Raw genomic sequence first — 15,797 nt, forward strand, 5'->3', positions numbered from 1 at the left:
CGGTGTGACCTTTCATATGAGCGTCCAACGTTGCTTTATATTTGAAACTACACAAAAGGCTTCTCTCCGGTGCGAGTCTCGAGGCTTTTGTTGTGTCTGAAACTCTTCCCACAGCGATGGCGGGCGTAAGGTTTTTCTCCGGTGTGAATTCTCACGTGAGACTTGAGGCGTTGAGGTTTGCTTCTACTGTAAACAGTTGGCAGAAGGCTTCTTTCTCACGTGGCCTTTAAGGGTTGTGTTTTTAGGGAAACCTTGTCCACACCGCTGGCAGGCGTAAGGGCTCGCTCCGTTGCGGATTCTTACGTGGACTTTCTTATAATGATTTTCATCTTCACCCTCCTCGTTCAGCATCCTCGGGTCTAGGGTTAAGAGAGACAGATACATCTTAAACACAAGTGCTAACCGCACACTGCAACCTACTGAGAGACTCGACATGATTCGGTAAAAGACTTGACCGGTAAAAGTGCTGCTGAGGCTCGATTGCTCCTGTCTGCTGAGAGGTTGGTTTGTTTGTAGCTGCGTGTAGCTTCGCTTTTCAATTTATCACCTCTTCTCTAATGATCAAATATAATTTAACTGTGTACATATCGTTGATACTATCAAATTAATCTAACTAATTAGACTGCTGTTAGTTCGTTCGCTTTAATCTAAAACTCGGCGGTGAGTTAGTACTCGTTAGCCGATTCACTTTCGCTCCCACCCGCGTTTCTGCCCCTATTGTGGGCTTTTTCCCCGCTCCTGTTCATTTGTTCCTCGCGCTCGTTCGCTCCATTTTCACAAGCTCATCAAAACAAGAGTGGTAAGTGAATCCTTACGGTGAGTAAATGGCTTCGGAACGTGAAAATAGAGACACCAGCCACCATAGTCCAATGCTTACCGGGAGCCAGAGCGTCTGACATCTTGTCAAATTTAAAAGTGCTGGCTAATGCTAAACGTAAATTTCGTAAGATTGTTATTCACGTCGGCGCTAATGATGTTCGACTTCGCCAGTCGGAGATCACTAAAAATAATATTAAAGAGGTGTGTGAATTTGCAAGCACGATGTCGGACAATGTAATATGCTCTGGTCCCCTCCCTGCTTACCGGGGTGATGAGATTTACAGCAGATTGCTGGGTCTCAATGGCTGGATGTCTAAGTGGTGCCCGCAGAACAACATAGGCTTTATAGACAATTGGATGAGTTTCTGGGGCAGACCTGACCTGTTGAAAAGAGATGATCTTCATCCCTCTTGGGGTGGTGCCGCTCTTCTATCTAGAAATATGGCATATTGTCAGGAACGAACAAGGATTCAAATGCAGGTTAGAACTGAAAGTTATTATAGTCTCTGAACAAAAAGTTGACTGAGGCAGAGGGACAGATGACTTAACATCAAAAAATAAATTAACTGGATCAAGTCAACAAAACAAGCCTCCAGTCACTCCTTTGGGCAGGGAACCACAGGCGTAAGGAAATCCTCCCAAAGAGTCTTTAATACAGTCCTGCTGCTTGATCCCAGCATAAGATCCAAAGGGGGGCAGGTGAGGACGAGCTGCCAAACACGGCACCGGAGGAACCAGGACTGGAGTCGGTGAACAGAGGTCTGGAGAAAACAGATGGCAGAGCGAGCAAAGAGCAGAACTAAAAATACAAGCTACACTTGGAGCCTACACAGACATGACAGGACTCGACTGGACTGGACACAAATGCAGCATCCACACACCACAACGGTCAGACACAAGACTGCAAACAAAGGGAGCTTAAGTAGGGGAGCAGTTAAGGAGCTAATGAGCCACAGGTGAGAAGGCAGCTAAAGTGATTAATGAGATGACAATGGGGCGGGGAAACACGAGCACATGGCAGACAAAAACAAAAACAAAACTGATCAGACTGAAGTCATGACAGTACCCCCCCTCCCAAGAGCGCCACCTGGCGCCCCCAGGGGGAGCCCACCTCGTCGCCGGCAGAAGTCCTCAACCAGAGTCCAGAATGTCCCGGGCCGGTATCCAACTCCTCTCCTCCGGTCTGTAACCCTCCCAGTCCACCAGAAACTGGAAACCCCGACCACGGCGTCTGACATCCAGGAGCTTTCTCACAGTGTATACTGGAGTACCATCCACTACACGGGGGGAAGGGGGAGTCGGGGCAGACCTCACAGGATTAAGATGGGAATGAAACACAGGCTTAACCCTGGACACATGAAAGACAGGGTGGACCCGACCAAGCGTATGGGGAAGCTTGAGCCGCACCGCCACTGGACTCATAACCTTGGTGATAGGATATGGACCAATGAACCTGGGCGCCAGCTTGCGAGAAGGCACCCGGAGAGGCAGGTCCTTGGTGGAAAGCCATACCTTCTGACCACACACATACTGAGGAGCAGGAGTCCTGTGACGATCAGCCGCTGCTTTGGTCCGTCTGGAAGCCCGGGCCAAGACCTCCTTAGCCCTCTTCCAGGTGCGACGACACCGACGGACGAAGGCCAAGGCAGACGGGACCGCAGCCTCGGGTTCCTGAGTGGGGAAAAGGGGTGGTTGATAACCCATGGAACATTGAAAGGGAGACATGCCTGTGGACGCTACAGGAAGGGAATTGTGGGAATATTCGACCCACGGTAGCTGCTGGCTCCAGGAGCTCGGACTGTGTGATGCCATACAGCGGAGAGCTCTCTCGAGATCCTGGTTGGCTCGCTCGGACTGCCCATTGGTCTGGGGGTGAAAACCTGAAGACAGACTCGTAGAGGCCCCGATCTGTCTACAGAACTCTTTCCAAAACCGGGAGACAAATTGTGGTCCTCTGTCGGAGACCACATTTACCGGAAGGCCATGAATCCGGAAAATGTGGTCCACCACCACCTGTGCGGTCTCCTTGGCGGAAGGGAGTTTGGGCAAAGGGATAAAATGGGCCGCTTTAGAGAAGCGATCCACCACTGTCAGTATCACGGTGTTGCCTCTCGAAGGGGGAAGACCAGAGACCAAGTCAAGGGCCAGGTGTGACCAAGGACGAGAGGGAATGGGCAGGGGCTGCAACAGACCAACGTGAGACTGGTTAGAAGTCTTATTTTGAGCACACACCGAGCAAGCCAACACAAACTGCCTGACATCGGAAGCCATGGATGGCCACCAGAATCGCTGACGGATGGTAGCCAGCGATCTCCGAACACCTGGGTGACAGGCTACCCTGGACTCATGACCCCACTGGAGAACCTTAGGACGCAGAGCAGCCGGCACAAATAACCGACCCTCTGGGCACCCCTCTGGCGCCACTCCCGTCCGGCCTTTCTCACTCGCTGTTCGATGTCCCAGGAGAGGAACCCCACAACCACCCCCTTGGGGAGAATGGTATCGGGATCCGAATCCCTCCCAGGAACCTCAAACAGACGAGAAAGGGCATCAGGCTTAGTGTTCTTAGAACCCGGCCGATACGAGAGGGAGAAGTTAAACCGCCCAAAGAAGAGTGCCCAGCGAGCCTGGCGAGCATTTAGCCTCTTGGCCGAACGGATATATTGTAGGTTCTTATGATCCGTCCATACCAAGAAGGGCTGCGCAGCTCCCTCCAGCCACTGGCGCCACTCCCCCAGAGCCAGCCTGACTGCCAGCAGCTCCCTGTTACCTATGTCATAGTTTCGCTCTGCAGGGCTCAGACGGTGAGAGAAAAACGCACATGGGTGCACCTTCTCATCTCCAGGGGACCGTTGGGATAGAACCGCGCCTACCCCGACCTCTGAAGCATCTACCTCAACAATAAACTGACGTTCAGGATCTGGAAGACAAAGAACAGGAGCAGAGATGAAACGGGACTTAAGAACATCAAAGGCCTCCTGAGCCTGAGAACTCCACCTGAACGATACTTTGGGTGAGGTAAGTGCCGTTAAGGGTGCAGCGACCAGGCCAAAGTTCCGGATGAATCGCCTATAGAAGTTGGCGAAGCCCAGGAACCGCTGCAGTGCCTTCCGAGAATCGGGGGTTGGCCACTCGGCTACGGCTCTTATCTTGGCAGGATCAGCTTTAATCCCCTCCGCTGAAATAATATGCCCCAAGAACGAAACTGACTTGGCGTGGAACACACACTTCTCCGCCTTAACCTAATCAAAAGCAATAATTTAATTAATGTCCAACAAATTAAAACTACCTATAATTCAAATAAGCAAACGATAAAACTTGGCTCGCTAAATATTAGATCACTTTCCACAAAAGCACTTTATGTATATGATTTGATCAATGATCAGAAGCTAGATTTGCTTTGTTTGACAGAAACCTGGCTAAAACCAGATGATTATATTACTCTAAATGAATCTACCCCCCAAAATTATTTCTATAAAAATGAGCCACGTTTAAAAGGTAGAGGGGGAGGTGTTGCTACAATTTATAACAATATTCTTAGTTCTTCTCAGAGGGCAGGCTTTAAGTATAACTCATTTGAAGTTTTGGTGCTGCATATAACATTATCTACAGAATCATGTGCTAGTGATAAATCTTCTGTCATGTTTGTACTGGCTACTGTATACAGGCCACCAGGGCACAGCACAGATTTCATCAAAGAATTTGCTGATTTTCTTACTGAGTTAGTACTGGCCGCAGATAAAGTCTTAATTGTTGGCGATTTTAATATCCATGTTGATAATGAAAAAGACTCATTAGGATCAGCTTTCTTAGACATTTTGAACTCCATTGGGGTTAGACAACACGTCTCTAGACCTACTCATTGTCAAAATCATACTCTAGATCTAATACTGTCACATGGAATAGATGTTAAAATGGTTGAAGTACTGCAGCAAAGTGATGACATTTCAGATCACTATCTAGTCTTGTGTGAACTCTGTATAGTTAAACCTGTAAACTCTGCACCTTATTACAAGTATGGTAGAACCATCACTTCCACCACAAAAGAAAGCTTTCTAAATAACCTTCCTGACTTATCTCAATTCCTTAGCTCATCCAATACGACACAAAAACTTGATGATGTAACAGAAACTATGCACTCTCTTTTTTCTAGCACTTTAGATACAGTTGCTCCTTTGCACTTAAAAAAGATAAAAGAAAACAATCTGACTCCATGGTATAATGACATCACACGCACCCTAAAGAGAGCAGCCCGAAAATGGAGCGCAGGTGGAGAAAAACCAAATTAGAAGTATTTCAGTATTGCCTGGCGGGAGAGTATGCTGTCATACAGAAAAGCATTAAAAATAGCAAGATCTGATTATTTTTCATCCCTTTTAGAAGAAAACAAACACAACCCCGGTATTTATTCAGTACAGTAACTAAATTAACAAAAATAAAGCATCAACAGGTGCTAATATTCCCCAAGAGCATAGCTGCAATGAGTACATGAATTTCTTTACTTCTAAGATTGATACCATCAGAGATAAAATTGTAACTATGCAGCTGTCAACTACAGTTTCACATCAGATAGTGAGCTTTAGATCCCCTGAGGAACAATTACACTCTTTCTCTATTATAGGAGAAGAAGACTTGTACAAACTTGTTAAATTATCTAAACCAGCAACATGTATGTTAGACCCTGTTCCATCTAAACTATTAAAAGATCTGCTTCCAGAAGTCATAGATCCTATTTTGAACATTATTAATTCATCATTGTCATTAGGTTATGTTCCCAAAACCTTTAAACTGGCTGTAGTTAAACCTCTCATTAAGAAACCACATCTTGATCCCAAAGACTTAGTAAATTACGGACCAATCTCTAATCTCCCTCTAAAAAGGTAGTATCCTCACAACTGTATTTTAGAAAAAAATGGTGTCTGTGAGGATTTCCAATCAGGTTTTAGACCGTACCATAGTACTGAGACTGCTCTCATTAGAGTTACTAATGACCTGCTTCTATCATCTGATCGTGGTTTTATCTTGTTATTAGTGCTATTAGATCTTAGCGCAGCATTCGATACTTTCGATCACAACATTCTCTTGGATAGACTAGAAAACTATGTTGGCATTAGAGGAAGCGCCTTAGCATGGTTTAAATCATATCTATCTGACCGCTATCAGTTTGTGGCATTAAATGAGTAGGTATCATATCGATCAAAAGTGAAATATGGAGTTCCTCAAGGCTCAGTGCTAGGACCGTTACTTTTCAACCTGTACATGTTACCTCTGGGAGATATTATCAGGAGTCATGGTGTTAGTTTTCACTGCTATGCTGATGATACTCAGCTCTATATTTCAGCGCAGCCTGGTGTTACACAACAAATTGAGAATCTAACAGAATGCATAGTCGATATAAAAAGCTGGATGATGGGTAACTTCTTAATGTTAAATTCTGAAAAAACAGAGGTGCTAATAATTGGACCTAAAAACCCCACATATAATAATCTAGAACACAGCCTATCACTCGATGGCTGCTCTGTTAATTCTTCATCGTCAGTTAGGAACCTAGGTGTGCTGTTTGACCGCAATCTTTCCTTTGAAAATCATGTTTCTAGCATCTGTAAAACTGCGTTTTTCCATCTTAAAAATATATCTAAATTACGACCTATGCTTTCAACCTCTAATGCAGAAATATTAATTCATGCGTTTATGACCTCAAGGTTAGATTATTGCAATGCTTTATTGGGTGGTTGTTCTGCACGCTTAATAAACAAACTTCAGCTAGTCCAAAACGCAGCAGCCAGAGTCCTTACTAGAACAAGGAAGTATGATCATATTAGCCCGGTTCTGTCAACACTGCACTGGCTCCCTATCAAACATCGAATAGATTTTAAAATCTTATTAATTACCTATAAAGCCCTGAATGGTTTAGCTCCTCAATACTTGAGCGAGCTCTTATCACATTATAGTCCTGCACGTCCGCTGCGTTCTCAAAACTCTGGCCATCTGATAATACCTAGAATATCAAAATCAACTGCGGGCGGCAGATTATTTTCCTATCTAGCACCTAAACTCTGGAACCATCTCCCTAACTCTGTTCGGGAAGCAGACACACTCTGCCAGTTTAAATCTAGATTAAAGACACATCTTTTTAACTTAGCCTACACATAACACACCAACACACCTTTTATTATTCAAATCCGTTAAAGGATTTTTAGGCTGCATTACCTAGATTTGCTGGAACCGGGAACACTACTCCTACAAAACGATGTACTTGTGACATCGTAAAAAGAATGGCGTCTACGCTAATATTAGTCCTGTTTCTTTCTCAATCTGTTTTCACAGTTTGTATCCAGACTAGATGGTGGATCAGCACCCAGAGATTATGTTCATCAGAGACCAGAACACCTAGATGCGCCCGTCGACAGATCACCAGATCCTGATGCACACACACACACGCACACACTAAGTCATTTACACTACCTGACACAGCAGCGTTTAAAATTGAACTGGAAGTTAAGTGCTGGGCGTCCGGTCAGAGGAGAACTGACCCCAACTGAGTCTGGTTTCTCCCAAGGTTTTTTTTTCTCCATTCTGTATGCATGGGGTTTTGTTTCCTTGCCGCTGTCGCCTCTGGCTTGCTTGGTTGGGGACACTTAACTTCTAGTGACTATCGTTGAATTGACTACAGAGACCGTCTCTGCATTTAATAAGAAACTGGTCACTCTCGTCATTATACATCCCTGTCATTATACTGTACAGTGCTTTGATGCAACCTGTGTTGTTAAAAGCGCTATATAAATAAAAATGATTGATTGATTGATTGATGAACCATCCTCGTTAACGCAGAGATTCTGTGTATTATTATTATTTTTTATTAATTTTTTAATGGCAGTTACGTTGGGATTCAGTTTGCTTTTTAAAATTGCTTTTCTCTCATTCACTCAGAAGAATACTTTCTTTTTCTGTTTGTTTTATTTATTTATTTGCTTCTTTATGCCCTGCTACATATGAACATTTCATAACAAAACGCTTAACGGCTTTCCTTTTTTTAGGGGAAGTGATTATATGCGGCACGTTTAAGCCATCCCCTCGTGTAAGGGGGAATCAATTAATACTTAATTGGGCGAAAAACTTAATGGAAAAACTTAAGGAGCTTTATGCGTCCGGGCTCCGGGACTTTTATTTTGGTTCCGTAGAGAGACGTCATCAGGCTGCGCCGCGCTCCAGCGTCTGTGATTCGACTGAAGGCAGGTTTGTATTTTTAAGCACTGAAAGTACTTTTCGTTTGAAATTATATAGAAATATATATATATATAATATATATAATATAATGTTTGGGTGTTTGTCTTACAAAATTTTTTTATTATACTGGCAAAGTGCACGCACGCGAGAAACAGAAAAGGCGCGTCTCTTTACATCATGATCTCAGTAATGAGTTTGCCATTCCTTTAAAAAAAATAGTACTAGAAGTTAAAATGAAATTTTGCGCATTTATACGTTTAAAACCCCAAGTTGTCATCCATGTTGTTGTCTTTTTGTTAACTGACAATGTCCAAACCCACAGGGAAAAACTCCTTTGAGATCTTCATAAAGATGTCGTTTATTAAAGAGGAGAGCGAAGACGTGAAGATTGAAGAAGCGTTCGGAGTGAAACGAGAAAGAACGGGTCAGTTTTCAAATTTGGGCCGTAGTAAAATGTTCACCTCTGTAGAAATGAATAGAATTCTCATGTGAGTGGCCTGAAGCATTAACCTTCTCAGGGGTTTATGAAGTACCTGAAAGCCATACTTAAATAAAAGTGTAGATACCAAAGCGGAAAATGACCATTCAGAACCGTTTTTTTTGGTAACCGAGAGCTACTTCGAGGGCACTGAGTGATATAAAGGGCTAATTGTTTGATACACACTTCCTGAATAACAACGTTTCGTGGTTCACCTTAAATATTAATATAAATATAAGTTAAGAGACCGTCTGGTGACATGTTAATGTTAATAACCCCTCCCAATAATTATTAAAAAAGTTTTACCATGTTAGGAATCGGTAGCATTGTAGCGTTTTCTTAAATTACTCAAAATTACATTAATTACTCAAATCTTTCCTAATCAAACATTTTAGGAATTCATTAACTGTCACATCTTCAAACCATGTCCCTTTTTTTCTACTGCCTTTGTAGCATTTTTAAACAAATGTGTAGCGCGTTTTAATTCATGGCGTCTCAAAATACTGCTCAGGCTCATTAAAGCAGCAAGTAAATGTATAAAAAAATGCTCGCAAGCAAGAGCATTTTATCCGGTTTTTCTTTTGAATTCAAACAAATGCTGAGCTTTTTTGAGTAAAAACTTAAAAAATGACCTGTTTAGTTTGAATGTAAAAGTCGGATGCGTCTTAAACATAAACCGTTGAGAACATTGAAAAAAGTGGTGTTCATGCGATGTAGTCAAACATTTGCACCTTAAAAAGAAACAGTTGGTCTAGAGCCCTGATTGGGTTGTGGTTCCTTCACAAAATCTTTAAAAAGCTCTGGTTCAGCAACGAAAGGCCGGTGCCGGACGACGTACTTTAAGCTGTTTAGCTTTGACCCTTGGAGACAGAGTCCAGTTGTTCGCCAGTGTGGCCTGTTTGCTGGTAACTTCTCGTGGATGTCAGTTCTCCGTATTTTTAAGGTGGTGTGCCTGCTTTCTAACCACCTCGGCTACAGGATTTAGTAACCACCCGAAAACGTCAACGGTCAGTTAAACCAATAATTGCGTGAGTAACTTGCATTTGTCTCTTTTCGTCTCAGACCCGATGCCACTAAAAGAAGAGCCCCCAACCGAAAAGGAAGCGAAAGAGGAGAAATGTCACGATTTCGTAACTGGAGAAAAATGTAGGTGCCCTCAAAACGAAACGACCCCTTCGCGAAAGACGGGGCGTTATTTGACCTGCTTTCAGTGCGGAAAGGGTTTCGGTCGACGGGAAGACCTTGAAGACCGCAATAGAGCTCAGGGCGAAGAGAAGCCTTTCACCTGCCAGCAGTGTGGGAAATGTTTCACTGAAAGAGGAAGCCTTAAAAGGCACACCAGAGTTCACACCGGAGAGAAGCCTTACTCGTGCCAACAGTGCGGAAGCAGTTTCACGCAAAAAGGAAGTCTGAAGAGGCACATGACGATTCACTCGGGAGAGAAGCTTTTCGCCTGCGAGCTGTGCGATAAAAGCTTCTCCCACAAAGGAAATCTAAAGATCCACGCGAGAGTTCACACGGGAGAGAAGCCGTTCGCCTGCGTCCGCTGCGAGCGGCGCTTCACGCGCAAAGAGAGCCTTAAGAACCACGCGAGGATCCACCTGAGAGCCGACCGCTTCGCCTGCCAGCAGTGCGGAAGGAGCTTCCCGAGCGGCAGGCGCCTGGCGCGGCACGTCGGGACGCACGCCGGGGAAAACCCCTTCACCTGCCGCCGCTGCGGGAAGAGCTTCACGCTTAAAGGCAACCTCAAGACCCACATGAGGATCCACACCGGAGAGAAGCCGTTCGCCTGCCAGCGCTGCGGGAAGAGCTTCCGGCACAACGTGAGCCTCAAGATTCACCTGAGGCTGTACACCGGAGAGAAGCCGTACGGGTGTCTCCGCTGCGGGAAGAGCTTTGCGTACCAGAGAGACCTGAAGGGTCATCTGCGGACTCACTCCGGGAAGGACCCCGAGCTGGACGGGAGGGTCGGAAAAGGAGAGCTTCGCTTCGGGGGGAGGCGGCTCGTTTGGGAGCGGCCGAGGAAAAGAGCGACGCCGAGCGGCACAGTGCGACGCTACTCGTGTTCGTCGTGCGGAAAAGGCTTTAAGTGGCTCGGCAGTTTAAAGTGGCACCAGGAAATGAGCGTCTGTGCGAAATTAAGGCGACGTCCGCGCCTTGAGTGAAAGCGAGGCCCGGTTTTTCTTTTGGTCAAGCTGTTGAAGTGACTTTTTAAATCCAGCTCGTGTTAAATAACGTACATGTCTTGAACATCTAGTTCGAGAAGGTACGGATTTCGGTGAGCTGCTGATGAAATCTAGAAGCTGCTTCCAGCTTCAGGCGTCTCCTCCACCTATCCTAGGCTTTTCAGAACGGCTTTGTTATAGGGATACATGCCCTACATGGATCGAAAACGGCCATTTGACTTTTCAGAGTAACCGTTCTTCTGCTCCGTGGGAAGTAAAGAGAGAAATCCGCTGGCGGTTCGCTACGGTTTGGCTCACACTGAGAGAAGGAAGGGTTATGGCCCTGTGCAAAAGCCAGCCACCAGATTTGCCAGAATCGGTTTCGCCGGTGTTTCAGTCACAATGCTGCGCTTTCCATATACTTTTCAGCATACAAAATAAGTCCTTTTATAGATAGGAGAATGTCTTTCTAAGGCACTTCAACCTGTTCTATAGGTGTTAGCCCACTCTAATGCATTATGGCTTGGTGTTTTCACTCGGGCGTGATATTAGTATGCTTGGAAGAAATGCATTGTTTATTGAATAACTGATGTAACATAAATTATTTATAGTTGGAATAACACGAATAAAAATATGAATTTTGCTGTCGTGAAGTTGTATTTGTGCTTTCTGCGTTTGAGCGCATGAGCGGGACTTTAATTATGGCGGAGCGTTATGACGTCATAAAACCGCGCCGCTGCGTCTGCGGGTCGGCTGAGGAAAGGTTTGTTATTAAGCGTTAAAGGGTGTTTAAACCATTCGCTTTCGGACATTGTGGCAGTTTTATTATTTAGTGTAGTATTGTTACCCGTAACATTAATTAACAGTTAGTCTGGTGTACTTAACCAGTCAACACGAGTAAGTTAACTTTATGTCTTTCTAAAAGTCATTAAACTGCTTCCTTGGTTTATTTTTTAAACTGAACTCAAAAATGAAAAAAAAAATTTTTTTTTCAATTTTAAATTGTTGAAAGTTGCATTAAGACTTTTTTACTACCTGCAAAGCCATGGCAAAATAAAAAAAAAAGTGTTGTGTCTAATGTTTTTGCTTCTTTTATTGAGAATTCAAAATAAAAATGCAAGTACTAAAGGGCGAAGAAGACCATTTCTGTTCAAATGAGTTGAATTGTTAGCTTTGATTTTTATTTTTAACCGCTCTGACTGTCGGTCTTGCCAGAGCATTGATCGCTGAACTAGAGAGCTGATTGAGACACACCAAAATATTTAGTTTGGATGAGTTTTTCTGTCTGTTAATCATTCTCATGTGTGTTCAGACACACAGAACCCCCACGCTGAAGCAGCTGAGATCCATGTGATGCTCGCGCTATTGTGAAGATGGCGTTAATTAAGGAGGAGAGTGAAGAACTTAGGATCGAAGAAGCTTTCAGTCTGAAACAAGAAGATACTGAGGAACAAATAGGTTGGTTTCCGTTCTCAACATTGTCATCAGTGATTCTATCTGTATTTTATAAGGTGACAAGGATGCGTTTTGTGCACAAAGAAAATAAAAAAAACTATTTATTAAACAAATCATCTCCTCTGTGTGTCTCTGAGTAAACGTAGCACCATTTTGGAAAACATCTGCGTTTCTGGAGGAAGTGTTTTCTCAATCGTACATGTGCTCCTCCCCGGCCCTTGTTTTCTGGGTCTGCAGGGTCGATTATAATTATCTCAGAATCCTGTTACAAATGTTTCAACCGCTTGGAGTCCATTTGTTTATTTTAATGATGTGCCCAAATCCAAATACGTTCATGAATGACCATGTTAAGAAAGGAAATGGTGTGTATTACAAAACCCCTAAAGAGAATGCACGTGAGATGGTAGCAAGAATATTAAAAAATAATTTATTTCGCAATCATATCGTTGGATAATTAAACTGTATATAAATTGCAGGCATAGGGAGCATCTATTAAAAGGAGTAGTTCACCCGAAAATATAAATTACAGCACATTTTACTCCCCCCTAAGTCATCCTAGGTGTATATGACTTTCTTCTTTCAAACAAACGCAGTCAGAGTTTTTAAAAAAAGGCATCCTGGCTCTTCCATGCTTATTAATGCTGGTGGATGGTGACTATGATTTCGAAGCTCCGTAAATCATATGTATCTGCAAGTGCTCTCGGGGATGCTCATGCGACTGCTGCTGGAAGTCATTTAGTTCATTTATAATTTTAAAACTAAAAATATTACAAAAACCCATCGATCTGCTTCAGAGGATATGGTCAAATCATGGTCACCATCTACCAGCATTACCAAGCTTGGAAGAGCCAGGATGCCTTTTTTAAAAACTTTGAAAGAATAAAATCATATACACCTAGGATGGCTTCGGGGTGAGTAAAAATGCCATTATTGTCAATTTTGGAAGAAGTATTTAGGTCTGGGGTTAAATTATATGTTTCTGTCTTCTCCATAGACCGGATGTCACCAAAGAAGGAGAGCGAAATACTAAATGAAATGGAAGAGAAATATCAGAAACATGATTTCATAACCGGAGAAAAATCTTTTAGCTGTACAAAGGCCGAAAAGACTTCCTCGCGGAACGGAGCTAAAAAGACAGAAACTAGTTATTTCGACTGCTTTCAGTGCGGAAAGAGTTTCAGTCATCATCAGAGCCTCAAAGACCACATGAGAGTTCACGGCGGCGAGAGCCCTTTCACCTGCCGGCAGTGTGGGAAAAGTTTTACTGACAACGGAAGCCTTAAAAGGCACGCGCGGATTCACACCGGAGAGAAGCCTTTCACCTGCCATGAATGCGGAAGAAGTTTCACCCAGAAAGGAACCCTGAAGAGGCACGCGAGAATCCACACCGGAGAGAGGCCTTACTCCTGCAACCTGTGTGGAAAAAGCTTTAAAGCGGAAATAAACATCAGGTATCACATGAAAATTCACACGGGAGAGAAGCCGTTCACGTGCGACCAGTGCGGAAAGAGTTTCAGATGCAAAGTGACCCTTAATTGGCACGCGAAGATTCACTCGAGAGAGAACCATTTTATATGTCGACAGTGTGGAATGAGTTTTACGGATCTAGAGCGTTTGAACGGCCACCAAGTAATTCACTCCGGAGAGAAGCCCTTCGAATGCCATCAGTGTGAAAGGATTTTCCGATTCAAAAAATCCCTTAAGGCCCACACGAGAATTCACACGGGAGAGAAGCCTTACGCGTGCCCTCAGTGCGGAAGGTGTTTTACGTACAAAGCCACGCTCGATTCCCACACCAGGAGTCACACCGGAGAAAGCCCTTACACGTGCAAACTGTGCGATAAGAGCTTCTCGCACAATGGAAATCTGAAGACCCACATGAGAGTTCACACCGGAGAGAAGCCGTTTACGTGCGTCGAGTGTGGGAAATCGTTCACTCGTAAAGAAAGCCTCAATTACCACGCCAGGATCCACTCGAGAGAGGTCTCTTTCGCGTGCCGTCGGTGCGGGAAAAGTTTCCCGGACAAGAAACGTCTTAAGGGGCACGTCAGAGTTCACTCCGGAGAAAGCGCTCTGATGTGCCAGTACTGTGGGAAGGGTTTCACGCATAAAGGGAACCTGAAGACTCACATGAGAATACACACCGGAGAGAAACCTTTCATGTGCCATCAGTGCGGAAAGAGTTTCAGTCACAACGTGAGCCTCAAGACTCACTTGAGGATTCACACCGGAGAGAAGCCTTTCACGTGCCGTCAGTGCGGGAAGAGTTTTAGACATAGCGTGAGCTTTAAGACTCACGTCAAAATTCACACCGGAGAGAAACCTTTCACGTGCCTTCACTGCGGAAAGTGTTTCATGTTTCAAGGAAACCTCAAGACTCACGTGAGGGTTCATGCTGGAGAGGGAAAAGACCTTGGCCGCAATTCGAAAACCCATTCTGTAAATAAACTGCAGTGTTCTGTGTGCAACAAGACATTTACGAAAAGGAGCAATTTTAAAAACCACCTGCGCATTCACTCCGGAGAAAGGCCCTTTAACTGTGATCAGTGTAATAAAAAATTTCTTTCACTGTCACACTTAGAAATACACTTGAAAAGTCACGCAGGTGTGCGACGCTATCAGTGTTCCTCGTGTGGGAAGGGTTTTAAATGGCTTGGCAATTTAAAGTGGCACCAGAAAAGACGCAGCTGTGTAAAATTAAGGTTACGTTCACGTCACACCTGAACGTGGTCGAGTTTTTTTTGCTCTGATTATTTCAAATGTGTCCAAATGTCTAAATAGGTGATGCGGTGTTGTTTTCTCAGGCTTCTTAAAAACACCGGAGGTTGTCATAGGAGATATAGTCATGCTCTTCAAATTCTCCAATTACCGGTTGTTGTTTGAATTTAATATCTTCATTGTCATTGTACCAAGCGCAACAAATTGAATGGCGCAAACCTTCGAGGTGCAGAACAATAATACAATACAATACAAATAGCCATAGAGGTATAAGTGTAATACCTAGCAACGTACAAAGGGGCCCTCGGCATTTATTGCAGACACTTCAATGTTAATGTAAAATAACATTGCATCCATCAAAGGGCATGGAGAAATTTGGTAGTTATTTCCCAGCTCTAACTGAGGAGCAGGCAGCGGATCTGTAACGACTTCATGGAGAACATTGGAGCTTCCATCAAGACATCTGGAAGAGCCAGCCTGAAAACCCATTGGTTCCCAATGGCCATTGCCCATGAGGTTCCATTGGAATCATTCTGGTTTGAAATTGCTGAAGAACAACCGGTCTGTCACACAGTTGCAGTGAAGGTGCTAATCCCCTTCAGCACCACCCACCAACTACAACAGCCCTTTAAAACCAAATACAGGGCCAGTGAACTAATGCTTTGACAGCCAGTTTTGTCTGGTACCCAGAACCAGTGTTTTGTTTGGTTACCATTTAGTTGAAGAAAATAATCTAAAAGTTGGACTTAGTAGGGAGGGATTTGATGGTTTACATTTCGTATGTTATTATTACATATTGTGTGGATGCGCTTAAAATAAAATAAAATTTGATAACATTTAAAGCATTTGGAAGATTCTTTAACTGTACAGTTGACTAAATAACTTTTTATTACCGATTTAAACCCAGGAGCCTCTGAAAGTGTTTTAGTGGGACC

General features: G+C 43.9%; 1 protein-coding gene across 4 annotated transcripts; it reads left to right on the top strand.

Annotated features, from left to right (window-relative positions):
* Nucleotides 1-7,977: 7,977 nt before the first annotated feature.
* Nucleotides 7,978-15,698, top strand: LOC122343002 (gastrula zinc finger protein XlCGF26.1-like). Of its 4 annotated transcripts, none has more exons than XM_043237271.1 (3): nucleotides 7,978-8,055; nucleotides 8,369-8,470; nucleotides 9,587-11,338. In XM_043237271.1, exons 2-3 carry the CDS (start codon nucleotides 8,398-8,400, stop codon nucleotides 10,687-10,689), a joined length of 1,176 nt encoding a protein of 391 aa, XP_043093206.1. In that variant the 5' UTR covers nucleotides 7,978-8,055; nucleotides 8,369-8,397; the 3' UTR covers nucleotides 10,690-11,338. The 4 variants fall into 4 exon arrangements, with proteins under 4 accessions (XP_043093206.1, XP_043093203.1, XP_043093202.1 ...); XM_043237268.1 differs by lacking the exons at nucleotides 7,978-8,055; nucleotides 9,587-11,338 and adding exons at nucleotides 12,002-12,147; nucleotides 13,139-15,698; XM_043237267.1 differs by lacking the exons at nucleotides 7,978-8,055; nucleotides 8,369-8,470 and adding exons at nucleotides 12,002-12,147; nucleotides 13,139-15,698 and having other exon boundaries at nucleotides 10,691-11,452.
* The last annotated feature ends 99 nt before the right edge of the window (nucleotides 15,699-15,797 follow it).

The sequence above is a fragment of the Puntigrus tetrazona genome, chromosome 4 (assembly GCF_018831695.1).
Source record: "Puntigrus tetrazona isolate hp1 chromosome 4, ASM1883169v1, whole genome shotgun sequence".
Classification (NCBI taxonomy): Eukaryota; Metazoa; Chordata; class Actinopteri; order Cypriniformes; family Cyprinidae; genus Puntigrus; species Puntigrus tetrazona.

What these genes read in the sequence shown, in the direction of transcription:
- LOC122343002 (XM_043237268.1), top strand. Translation starts at nt 12,063, where the DNA reads ATGGCGTTAATTAAGGAGGAGAGTGAAGAACTTAGGATCGAAGAAGCT. An exon ending in AGATACTGAGGAACAAATAG is followed by an intron (nt 12,148 to 13,138) that starts GTTGGTTTCCGT and finishes TCTTCTCCATAG; the next exon opens with ACCGGATGTCACCAAAGAAG.